Source organism: Semicossyphus pulcher, unplaced genomic scaffold (assembly GCF_022749685.1).
Source record: "Semicossyphus pulcher isolate SPU_LCO1_2020_fin unplaced genomic scaffold, fSemPul1.0.p SCAF_8, whole genome shotgun sequence".
NCBI lineage: Eukaryota > Metazoa > Chordata > Actinopteri > Labriformes > Labridae > Semicossyphus > Semicossyphus pulcher.
This window is the reverse complement of record NW_027211759.1, coordinates 18,879,407-18,892,967: the sequence shown is the minus strand read 5'-3', so window position 1 is coordinate 18,892,967 and position 13,561 is coordinate 18,879,407. Positions and strand designations below refer to the sequence as shown.

At 43.2% G+C, this 13,561-nt stretch overlaps 1 protein-coding gene across 1 annotated transcript in view; it reads left to right on the top strand.

The window, feature by feature from the left end:
• Positions 1–13,561, top strand: part of wwox (WW domain containing oxidoreductase) — a 141,506-nt gene that overhangs the window by 4,007 nt on the left and 123,938 nt on the right. Inside the window, exon 5 of the mRNA XM_069686635.1 lies at positions 10,246–10,352. Within this exon, the coding sequence (XP_069542736.1) occupies positions 10,246–10,352 (107 nt within the window). The remainder of the gene's footprint in view (positions 1–10,245; positions 10,353–13,561) is intronic.

The window sequence follows — 13,561 nt, the reverse complement described above, 5'->3', positions numbered from 1 at the left end:
CCACTAGGTGGTGATGTGGTATAAGACTGGAAGGTTTCTTGACAAGAGCGTCTCTGCGAGTCCCCATCTCTCCACAACCAGACATTCATCAACATTAGCTCCCAAAATGATACACTTAGACTCAACAAATCACTCCTTAATACCGAACATGATTGTATTGAAGTTCATTAGCTGGGCTGAATTGGATGTCATTGTTAACTGTAATGAATGGTGTCCATTTGTAGCCAGCAAATGCATGGCTCACTATATAATGGTCTGGAAACAAATGTATTTCCTCTTTGCTTTAGTTTAAATTAGCACGAGGAGCAGCCATTTGTTCAGACTTGCTGCTTTGTTGGGGAGAGATAATGACAGCATGAGGGAAATCAAATAAACATAAAATCGTTAATTGTCTTTATATTCAAATCCTTTATCGCGAGGAAAGTCACAGCAGTGTAATTGCTGTGAATGTATTACGAGATGGTGCAGAGCAGTGCTGTGGTGTAGAGATTTACATCAGCCTGGGGACCTTGACTGAACAAAGACGTGAACTTAAATGCCTTCCTGACCTCGCTGTTCTTACATATAACCATCTCTTTCACTGTAAACGCATATGCCATTTACACAGTTCAATATTAATTGAACAGTATACGATTCGTAGAGTACAGTAACTCTGCCATTATTAAACAACACTAGACACCTGCTTAATAAATCGAGTCTTTTAAGTCCAATTGAAGATTTCCGAATAAGTTCTCAGCTGAAGTGACCTCAGATCAGTGCTGCACTATGAGTCACTATTTTATTGTTATTGCAATACAAGCCTGTGCAATAAACACATCTCAAAACTCTTAGTTTATGCAAACAGGCCATGCTTTCTAAGCGTGCAAAAATGTTACCTATTGGATGGGGCCCTGGGTGTAAGGGCCGTGTTTTCACACCATTACGATGTGATCCGATGAAGATCAAGCTAGCTATCAGCTACACTCAGAGTAACAAGCCCTTTTTACACTGCCAGTTCAAAGCGAGATTATTCCGCCTCTGTTACGTTTCGTCTTCTTTGTAGAACACACGGCGGCGGAATGGTGGGGCGAAGTCGTTCCGCCTCTGAGCCGGCATCGGAGGTAGTGACGGAGGCGAAACGGTGTCTGTGGAAACTGCAGAGCCGGCGGGGCGGAACAGCGCCGTGCGCGTGTATTTAAAGCACATTTTGCTTCCGCTATTTGAAAACACACGTTGGGGCGGCTTTACGCCAGCGTTGCTTGGTCCATTGTAAAATGAGGAAGGTGGCATGAGGACGCAGCTTCGTTACGGTGCTGAGGCGGAACCGCAGTGTGTAAAAAAGGCGATAGAATCTAAAAGTTCTAGATAAAATGCACTCTTTAATATTTGTTAGTAACGGTGGGAATTGCAGGGTAACTCACGATACGAGACGATACGCATACATGGCCCACGATAACGATAATATGATGATACAGCATTTCTGCGATTATTGACATATTGCAAGACAATCATATAATGATACATCATGATATCTTATTATCTTCTTCGGCCAATTCCTTTACGTTCATGTTACCCTCATTCATGTCATGAGCACCACCGCGAGGACTCATGAAGTAGTGGCGTGGTGAGGCCATATATTTGATATCTGTTATAAACTATATCGATATATATTGCCAGCCTATTGATAATTGCATTGCAAGCGTCAGGACGACGATATATTGCTGTATCAACATTTTGTCCCGCTACTATTTGTTAGTTTGTTGCACTTTATATCCTTATAGCAATACTGAACAATGTAATCTCACATGGCAGAGTTTTCTCACATCGTCCAGGCCTACTTCAGAAGAGAGATAACGCAGCACAGTCATCTTACATTTATAAAGATAAACATTCAATTATTGACCCAGGATGTATATAACAGTCGTCTTTGCCCTCTGACATCTCTTTTGGGACCTGTGTGTAACTACATATATGTGTCTCCTCACCTAGGGGGAGCAGCGTCAGTCTCCCAGGTGTCACAGTGCCAGGGTATATGTAATGAAATTAAGACAATGTTTAAAAGGGCTACTAACTAATAAGGAAGGTTACTAATGCCCTAAACAAAGATTAGCATAGGCCGTATACAAAAATATCATTGTCAAAGATTTTGAAAGGAAGAGAGCTTTACCGATGAATCTTCAACCTTTTGCACATTGAGAGTCTTTGTAAAGTCGGCTGCATGAAAGATTAAATGAAAATGTAACTGGAAACTATTCAGTTTTCTGACTTAATTCTGTGTTGCAGCAGAATAATCATGCAAATCAAATCGATGCGAGTCCTTTTTGATTTTTAAAATAAAAAAGGGAATCTTACAGGGAGGATCGTCGTAAACGGCTTTTTTGCATATCGCTTAAACTCCATCATCATCTTACAGAACTTTAAAAAGGAGAAATCACAAGACGGTTTCTGAGATGCTCTAAAAATCCACTGTTGATTCTGATATAAGTTTAAATCACTTTGAATAACACTAAAGAGAAACATTTACAGGAAGACAGGAGAAAATGTTGAAGTAGTTTCCACCACAAGAGGGCACAGGAGGTCCACGATGTCGTTTCTGTCCAACTCTCCCAGCGTCGTCATAATAACTGCCTCACATGTGCCTGTTTTAGTTTAAAAACTATATAATGAAAAAGATAATCCACATTTTGGATTTGCTGCGATGTATTGAGAAAATGAAAATGTGTTCATCTCTAAAAAAAAAAGCAGCTTTTCTCTAAAGAATGCGTCAAATAGCTTCAACCCACAGGCATTTTTATAGCGTGTGAATGCTTAATAAACCCATATTAACATAACCTTTGTTTTACTCTACCACATATTAAATATGCAGCACCCGTAATTAACTGTATTCTAATAGTAATTGCTACTACTCGTGTGCTCCTTTGACATTCCACTAGTGAAATGTGGTTATGCCAATTGGTTGGACCCACTTAGCATTTTAATGGCATCAATAGTGTTTTAATCCAAGTGTCAAGGCTATTTCCATTTTCCTCCCTGCTTTCTTCCTCCACAGGAAATGTGACATTTTTATTAGTAATGGTGGGATATTATTTAATTAGCAAATTTACATTCCAGCTCTTTGATTTAGTTCTTAATGCACATGAACATGAAGCTCACATATATGAGTTTATTTATGCATGAAATGTCACAGTGTCTGGGTTTTGGGAGCAGCCTTGAAGCTCCTTTGCAGCAGCGCTCGGAAGCGATTCGGTAAATGCGGTTTGTCTCGTGATCACTGCGAACATTCGTCTTCCTCTCTCTGCTTTCTTTTGTAAATTAAAAACCAGTACCGACTCGAGCGGTATTTTTAATTGTGATAATGGAAATGAATGATCGCAGTTTGTTTTCCCCCTCTTTCTCCCTCTCTCTCCCTCCTCTCTCTCTTAAAGGTTTTCTTACTCTTATAGACCTGTGCTTGTACACCTGTACCTCTGCATTGATTCCTAAGCGGCTTTGACCCAGGCCTGAGCCTCCTATCCATCCCCATTACACACTCCTGCTCTGGCTCTAATTCCCCTCCTATCAACTAACTCTCAGGTTATTTACTGGCCAGGGGTCCGTGGAACAGTTGTCCTTAAAGGGCCATTGTCGGGATGTGTCTGGCACCCAGTGGCTTCTGAGTGGGGACACTTTTTCTCTCAGAAAATAAAGGCTCAACGTGGTTTCTAAAAAATGTTTGTGTCTAAAAAACTGTGTACGCCTTTTTCTGAAATATTTTTATATTACACACAGTCGTCTTTGCCCTCTGACTCTCTTTCGGGACCCGTGTGTAACTACATATATGTGTCTCCTCACCTGGGGAGCAGCGTCAGTCTCCCAGGTGTCACGTTGTCAGCAGAACATATGTCGAGCAGCGGTCAGAAACAACACATTGACCCTCTGTCTCACTAAAATAAAACCTTCAGGTGGCACATCTATCTTCCATGTGCTATTTTTATCGCTGAACAGTCTGGACACCTACGTTAAGGGGTTGTTGCACTTTCATAATAACAGTTCTATTTCTAGGCAAACATTAATCAGTGTAAACTTTTTTTGAATTTAATCTGAACTTTTTGTTGGCCTTTTGTGGGCACTTCCTTTCTATTGAGGCTTCACTCAATCTTAATGCATGCAATACATCACATGCTGTGTTATCTTTAAGGTGCAGGGTCAATGCTGGAATCAGAGGCAGGAAAGACTCCGGCGCTGCAGACGGCGGAATAGAGGAGGATTTGGAAAAAGAGCGCTTCATAATGTCCCAGGATCTCCATTCATTGCCTGCGCAGTGTTTTAGGACTTTGAATGTTATTCTTATTCATGAAAGACTAACATTGTTCTATGTTTGTGTTGATCCCAGTGTTGTGTTGGGAGGATTAAGTGTCAGGCCGGTGCTCTCCTCTCTCTGGATGGAGAGATCCCTAAGCGTATTCAGTGAGTCGCGGAGCTGGGGGAGCCTCCGTGCGCAGATTAAACCCGTAGCCTAGCTTTGTGGCTGATCATTAGATTGAGGCAGATTTGTTAAGCATAACTGCCATTAAATTGGCTGCAAAGCTCTGGTATTTACTGCACTGCTGTTTATGAATAAGGACCCCCTTAAAGACCCGCGCGGCGATGCGTTAAACCCGAGCCTGGGTAAGGAGGGAAATGCATTATTCATAGTGGGAGGAATTAGATGGATAAAAAGATGTTCCTGGTGAGGGTGGCATGCGGTGCCTGTGTGTCTCTGAGCATCTCTGAGTGGCTGCGTGTGGTTTAGATGACATCCAGAGTGCATCTGTGTTTATAATCACAGGTCTGATACTATTCTGTGTGTGTGTGTGCGGCCGGCCCGTGTCCTGCTCCGTCTCCTCCGTGTCAGCTCCTGAGCTGAGCCGCCGAGGAAATCGAAGGAGAGCTTTATTTTTTTTCAACGGGCATTTCATGTCCTCTCTGATGAATGTGTTTATTGGCTACGTAATGAGAAGCAGTTCTGGTTGGTTAGTCAAATTATTTAACTTTATTAACCTTGGATGAAATTTGCTATGCAGACCCAAACTGGTGTAACATGCAAAGAGTATTATGCTGGAGGCCAGAAGGGTTCAATAATGATTACGGCTTTAATATAATAGAAGTGAAGTGGTTGGAGAGAGAGGATGGAATGCATATATGTAGTGAAAGGCTGTAGGTAAAGTAAAATGAAAGGCTTCTGCTGGGTTATTGTGTGTAGTCAAGTAGTTTATAGACCTTTGAGTTTACAGTCTGCGGATGATGAGGGGATGAAAGTTACATGATAGGGGGATTTTTCATGACAGTGATGAAAATAGCCCCAATGCTCAGGAGATGTGTGTGTGCACGAGCGGGCGTCTGGGGTCTGTGTTTATCCATGTGCATGCGCAGTGATTTAGTGTGTGTTTATCAATGTGTGCGAGGTAGGCAGGCAGGTGAGGCCGGCTTCAGGAGGAGCTGGGGTGACCACTGCGATTTGATGCCATGATGAGAGATTGTGTAGGGAGTTGGAGGTTGACACAGAGGGTCAGAGGAAGAGAGAAAGGGGGTGGGGTGGGGGGTGGGTACCAGATAGGGCTGCATGGATGGCGAGACAGCAGGTGGGTTGGGGGGGGGGGGGTGGGGGTGGGGGGGTAGGAAGGAGGTAGAAGGGGACAGGGAGGGGTAATAGAAGCACTCCAGTGCTCTCGCCTGGAACAGCTCAACCTTGGGCTGTAATTACTAACCATACATCCCACTTTTGGGGTGACATCTCCCTCCTCTTGGACTAATGGAGGGGAATTAGAGGGGATCTTAAAAGTCAGAAAGAGTGGGGGGGGGGTTGGGTGTTTTTCACTTCTTGGGACAAGAAATACACAGCAGGAGCAGGAACAGGTGCAGTCACCACAGAGACAGGAGTAAGGCAAGCTGCGTTCAGCCTTTTACTAGCTTCTTAATAAGAGAAACTCATGAGTTTTCGTCTCTGTTTTCAGCTGTAAGTGGATAGTAAGGAGACTTATAAACCATTATTTTGCGTCATCAATGAAAGATGTAGATAAGGTGTTCCCAAACTTAAGAAAGCTGCGGCCCAGTTTGAAATCTAAAAATGTTCCTGGGCCCTCCACATCCTTTAATCACACAACTCTTCAAAATTTCGGACTAGGATGAAAAATTTCCCAATATATATATATAAAACATTCTTATGTAAAAGTGGACCTACAGCATTGCAGTGCAAATAAAAAAACAACTTAATACACATAAAAATTTGTAAAGCTAAAAAAAGTGCATATTTTTTGTAAAATACCAAAAAATATAGTTTAATTTATTTATCGTAAATGACCCTCGAGGCCCACAAATGTCACATGACTGTAATATGCACATTTATAACATGTTGAATTGTTAGCAGAAAGTATTAATAATGCAAAAAAGAAGCCATATATTGCATGAAACTGACAACACTGACTATTTGTAATATATGTGAAAATATAGGCACTAAATGTCAGGAATAAGGCAACACACGTATTTGATTCTTTCTTAATATACAGCTCCGGAAAATATTATCAGACCACTGCAAACAAAAGGTTGTACTATTTATAGGTTTGTGTAAAATGAACTTTTGTTTTATTGTTTACAACATTTCTCACTTCTTCCAAACACAATATTCTCATTGAGGTCTTTTGTTTGCAGAAAATGACACGTGGTTAAGAAAAACAAAAAGATGCAAAAACTTTTTTTCAGACGTGGAATAATGCAGAGAAAACAAGCTCATGTTCACCTTTAAACAACAGAATACTAATGTTTTAACTCAGGAAGAGTTCATAAACCTATATTTGCTGGAATAACCTGGTTGTTAATGACAGCTTTCATGCATCTCGGAGGACCTTCACATTGCTGTTGGGTGACGTTCTGCCACTCTTGGTGTTAAAATTCAAACGGCTCAGCTTTGTTCGATGGCTTGTGACCATCCATCGTCCTCTTGATCACATTCAGCAGGTTTTAATGGGGTTCACATCTGGATCGGGCTGGCCATGACATGTAGAGAGATGCTGTTTAAGGAACATTTGGAGTGGTCTCTTCATTTTTTCCACAGCTGTATACAATATAAACACTGTTAAATGACAAATCTATCAAACGTCACGTCACTTCCTGCTTTTGATTTATATTTCCAGAGACACCTGAGCGTTGATGCACGATGCACAGTACCAGGCTTGCAACGTGTTGCATGGCAAATTAGCTGCAGATCCAAGACTTTTTGTTTTCTTCATACCTTTGTTTTTGTGTGCATAGTAACCATAAAACATTCACTCACTTTTCTTTACTCATTTTTCTGCAGCTCCCTCCTTTTCCTCTGTATTCACTTCGCCCTAATGAAAAGCTTTTACACTAATATAGTGGATACCGCTGTAACAGAAACTACTGTGTACACTCCAACTGTTTTTGTAACCTTGTGAGAATGTGTGGTTGCACAATATCCTGCATACATTTTGCATTACCATTATGACACGTGTTTAATTACTGATAGTAAACATAGTGCACTAAATATGAAGGTATTTTGGCTTTGGTGTTCGGACAGGCTGAGATATGATCTTATGGTTAAAGGACAGAATTTAGGGAGTGACAGTGCATCATGGGAACAGATGGCGGAGGCTGCAGCTCGCATGTGATCTGATCACCCTCAATAAATCTACAAATGTACAACAGATTTTGATGCATAAATCAGGTCGACTGAACCAAATGAAACTGCTCAGAGATGCTCGGACATAAACAGTGTAATTAACAGTCGCACGTTTATCATATTTATTCATTGCTTCAGAAATGTAACACACAACATATTTTAATGTTGTGCATCACAGTTAAAAATGCCATATAATTCACTGGGTGGGCTGACGTGTAGCCCGCTCATGTTCCGCACAAATTCAGCTCTGTGGGAAGGGGATTGTGGGAACTCGACATGTTTACCCACAGGTCTTGTAATGATCTGAATTGACTTCTGTTTGCCCAATTGTACCACGGAGCTTATTTTAGTTAAATGCCTCTTTGGATGCAGATCAAGAGGAGAGAAGGAGCAGGCGGCTCCGTTTGCCAAATAAACACGTTTACTGACGAGGCTGGTAATGATCTCATTACATTGAGCCAATACACCTGTGTACGAGGGGGATCCAGAGAGGGGCGGCGGGCCGGGGAGGACAAACAAAGCGTGAAATCACTAAATCACACTCATTATTGGGGGATATCAGCAGGGCCAGGATCCTAATGTACCATGAAGAGCATTCACTGCTTAATGGACATTTTACACTATTTTTTATGCTTTTTATACATTACAGTAAAAGACGTTTTCAACAATAGCTGAGCCAGTCACTGTATTTTTGTAATGTTAGATTGAACGAGCTCACAATCGCTGGCTCTAAGCGGGCTGGATTGTGTTTTCTTTATCTTGTGACGACACACGCTCTTCTTTTTCTAACATGAACCTGAAAATCATCTCAGCCCGGCATTATACTCAGGCCTCGTGTGTGTTGTAAAACAGCTTTTGGCGTCTGTCGATCCTCGGGAGCTGGAGGAAAACCCCCGTCTGACCTCCCGTCATGTTCCAGCATCAGCGCACGACGCTGAAACAGGCTCTCTTTGTTGTACACCTGACCAGGAACTCGTTTCACCGCAGCCCTTTCTACCGGCAACACGGCTGCGAGGGCGGGGAGTCTCTGTTACAGCGACGCCTGCTCTCGTTATTTCACAATTAATGTCAAGCCCTTGTTATTTGTCATTGGAAATACATGGCTTGGCTGTTGCTGCCGTTGTTGCTGCCATATTCTAATTTGTTCTCCATTATGGAAAACACTGGTGCCGATTAATTTCACTTTCATGGTTTGTACACACAACAAGTGAGTGTGAGCTGTTGTTGTTTCCCAGCAGCCGGGACTCTTGTCCAATTTATAAAGGCTGTAAAAAAAGGTTTTAAATGATGGCCTGATGGTTTGGGATCGCTGTATCCTCTATAGAAATGTAGAATTAGCTGTAAGACAAGGCACATGCTTAGTATTTTAACTATTATTTATACTATGTACATTAAATTATACACTAAGGATGACTCCAACCTTCAAAATTCAAAGCACATGTTTACTCCAAGAGTCCGCCTGCTTTTCCTTCCTGTCACATTGTTTTGTTTCCACTCCCTGCGAGTGAAACGATCTCCGCTCACAGCCACAGTCCCCTCCATTACACCTAATAAGGTGTCATATAATTTAATTCCATGCTTCAGTCGTCAGAGAGGGCTTCCAATCCGACTCCAATTTTGAGTTTTAATAGATATTAGTCCTTAACACTCGCCTCACAATTAGGCCTCCCAGTTTTGCTCTTAATGAAAATCAGATTAAGACATATAATCTAATTACAGTTCATATTAATCCACCCTCTGATACACTCAGACCCTCTTTGCCAGAATCAATTATTGCGGCCGTCAGTTTGTCAATCAGGGACGACTGTGGTTTGTATTTACTGCAGAGGCGGGACAGTGACTCTGCTCGCTGCTGAACTTTTCCACGACACCGTGAAGGACAGTAAATGTCACAGGAAATAAAAATACAGTGAAAAACGTCATAAATTAATGCAACCTATGCGCTGAAATGACCCATTTAGACGTGTAATTTAGAAACGAACTCCTCTCCCTCTATCTTCACTTTCTGTCACTTTTATCGTGACTGCGTGATTTGGACGGAGCCATGAAGAAGTCTCGGCCTGATAAATTCTGTGCATCTGCGGAGGGAGAGTCCTTATCGGAGGCCGTTTGATGTGCTGAAATATCACACCGAGGTTCACTCTGAATGTCATGTTCGACTGTTCGCTCTATCATGAGCCGTGTTTTTCATTATTACAGCCATCGATGTTTAATTAGCAACATAATTAACAGCCGGCCTTCCTTTCTTCTTCTAACCCGGCACGAGCAGAGAAACCTCTTGGAGAAGCGGCGGTCAGATCCAAAACTTTATCTGAAGACGAGAGGAGGAAGTCTCTAATCGTAATAATTCAATCAGTTTCATCACTTCAGAGAGAAATGATTAACTCCCTCCACTCGACCAGTGGGTTACTCAATGAAAGAAATTATATGGAAAATTGATAGGGATTTTAACTTGCACCCCCAACCCCCACCACCACATTAGATTCAACCCCTGAGAATCAAAGTTATCTTCAGAATAAAAACTCATCTTTGAAGCATTGCTCGCTTTAATTCTCTTTATTCTCTTCATGTCCTTGTCTCTCTCTCTCTATGTCTCCCTGCTCGCGTTCCAGGCTTTGAGACAGCCAGGTCTTTTGCTCTTCATGGTGCCCATGTGATCCTGGCGTGTCGGAACCTTTCCCGGGCCAGCAAGGCGGCCAGCCTCATACAGGAGGAGTGGGTAAGTGGCAGGAGAAACCCTCAAAGACACCTCCATCATGCATGGATCTTTAAAAGTATAAGCTCGGTTAAAGCTCCTGTGAGGAACTTTGGGTTTGTGTTGATTTTGGCGACCCCTGTGGACAAAGTGGCACCTCTTATCTCGTTGCTGATCTTGTCCTGTACATGTTTAAGAAGTGTGACGTCACAAACACGCCCGAAACAGAGTTAGTAAACAGTGAAGATGTTACGGTGGTTAGGATCAAACTCGGCGCCGACAAATTTGGAACGATGTCCAAGCGCTGCTCGGACGGAGATGGGTGGAATTTGTAGCTGAGATGACGAGGAGTCGCAGAAGTTACCGACAGAGCATGGCATCGCGCCGGAAAGGGGGCTGAGATTAGCGTGTCGACACAGGTTTTGTGTTCCCATCAATGCCGATCCGAGCCAAGGCGATAATTATCCAGGGTCAGAGTATTTTGACCCGGGTCTGAATGCCGATTGTAACCTTTCTTATCAAGCAAAAAAGCCGGATGTTAGCGGGTGTTAGTGGGCGATTATGATGGTGGATGTCCGTGACGAACCGTGAGCAGCAAGTTATTTTTCCTCGCTTAAAACGGCCAGGAAAACACAAAACAGCACTGCGGCATGTTGTAAATAGGAGATGTCGTAGCGGCTTGGACCAGGAAACAGTTAAATGTGGAGGTGTGACATCACCACTTCACAACCGACAACTTTAGCTAGCTTATAGGGTAAAATACCGTAACGCAATAACATACATCTCTCTGCATTTTATACCGGTATATTGGTCGCACTGGTATACAGGACGCAGCCCACTTTTTAGATGAAAAAAAAAGTTTTACGGTAATCAATCTTGTCGCTGATGGTCTTGTTTGCTTTCGTAGCTCATACAGAGGCATCAGTGTTAAATTCAGTCTGATTCATAACCAGCGAAAAAATCCTCACAGGAGCTTAAAGTCAACAAATTCCAAGAAAAGCACAGACAACTTGTGATTTTGGGCCGTATAAAAAAAGATGAACTTGACTATAATTTCTCTACATATACATGCACATGTTCAGGTCGTCCTTAAAAAGAGAAACCTTCATATTTAGGTTGTCACAGATTGTCTTGATTCTACCCCGAAAAAAGTGGGAAACTTGTGTGTACATGTCTACTTAAAATGAGAGAGAGAGAGAGAGAGAGTTAAATGGAGGGAGAGCGAGCTAAAGTGAGAGAGGGCATCTGATAATTACCTGAGATTATTGCTCTAATATCGCTGCGCTTGTGACACGTCTCCCAGATTTACGAGTGTGGGAAAATAAACAAGTGAAATGTGGCTGCTGGAGCAGAAAGAATAAGCCATTAGCACTGGGTTGATTACAGAGAGCAGGACTGGAAGAAGACGGAGAGTGAGTGCTCGGCGCAGATATGGAGAGAGAGAGAGAGAGAAAGAGAGAGAGGAAAAGAGGGGGAGCGAGCGAGCGAGTGAGAGAGGGAGACAAACGCCTTTGAGCGAGAGTAGATCTGCAGTGTTTAAACTCACCCGAGTCTCTAATTGAAGTATGCCCCTGGGGCTGTCAGTGCTGCTGCACAGTGTGAAATCCAGTGTACAGATCTATTAATGTGGCTGCTTTGCCTGAACGAGTGAGGGAAAGCTCCGATCCGAGGACCAGACGCAGGAGTCACATTAGGTTAGACGCTTCACACCTGCCTCGGGAAGATGTTTGTGAATTAAAATACGTAGCTTTAAAAGAGTAAACGACTGGCGACCTCTGCAGCGTGAGTGATAATCGTCCCTATTTGCGACACAGTGGCGTGTGGCATGTGCCGACTGTCAGCACATTCAGTGATTGAGTTCACGGAGTTCTGCGTAGTTCAAACAGAGCAGGAGCAGTGAATTAGCATTCCCTAAGCTCTCTCCATATTTCCTTCTTTAGGAATCCCCCTGTTATAGGCTAATGAATAAAAGTCACAATATCAGAATAAATCTTTGCCGCAAATTCTCCCCTCTGGCGACATTATTAATAGATTCGGGAGAAGAATAGAGAGGAGGATTAATCTTTAAGATGATGGATGGACTCTGCTCGCCTTCCCATGCTCCTGCGTTAAGGTCATTTTGATAAGAGGGTATATTTTGGGGTCCTCTGTACAAAAGGTCATCATATCTACTTCCAGGTCTCTCTCAGAGTTCCGCTCCGGCTGCCAGGAGTGGAACTGCTGTCCCGATTGCACACGACCTCTGACCTCTAACTACCCGCTCGCTCCGACTCTGGACTCTCTCTTTCTCTAACTCTCTCTGTGTGCGTCTGCGTCTGTGTGGGCAAGCGAGGCTGCGCGGAGGTGAGACTGATGGCTCCGTGGGTATAATAGTGGGGTCATAGATGGATAATGGGCAGGTCAGAACAGTCACTGGCTGTTAGGAAGAGCAGGGTTGGAGGGCTTATCCTTCCTGCGCCCTGCCAGGAACGTCTGCAGTAAAAACAGAACAATACAATTAACAAAACATGAGAGGATTTGTTTCTAGAATGCAAACATTAAACCGGTTTATGCTGACTTTATATCATGAAATTAGTTCCGTGCTGTTTTCATGATGGGACTTTAGCTGCATCCCCGCCGCAGGCCTAATCTGAGCACAACGTGTTGTGTCTATTGGAGCTGCGAGGTGAGAGCCCTCCAGCAGGCTCATTAGGGGAGTTTAGAGCGGCCGAGAGGGGATAAACATTTACCTTGTGATTGTGTTTTACAATAAGGCCCGATGCTGGTTGCCTTTATGGGGTTCAGAGGGGGCTTTTTTTACAGGCTGTGATGAAGCCACAGTAAAAGCAGGAGGGGATTAAGCTGCAGATGGGTGCTGGGAGAGACGGGAGGAGAGAAGCACCAAAAAGAGACAAGGTAGTGATTATAGAGCAAATTTATTCTTGTTATATTGAAAACTGTGTCTTCAGGTCTTCTGCCTTGTGACTGTCTTCCCACAGCCCCTCGCCTATCCATCTCCTATTCTGCTCACATTACAGCCAGGTTAAGTTGCTGGTTAACAACCAAAGTGTTGCCCCGCGAGCCGGAGATTTATTTTTCCTGATTTCCTTTAAAATTCTGCTTATCTTTGACTCCAAAGTCTCCCTCGGAGAGCTGTAATGGACTCCCCTGAGATACAACCCACTGCTCGCCGGGCCGACCAAGGCCCTTGGCCCCTGAGTGGAATATAATACACACCCACACAAACACACACA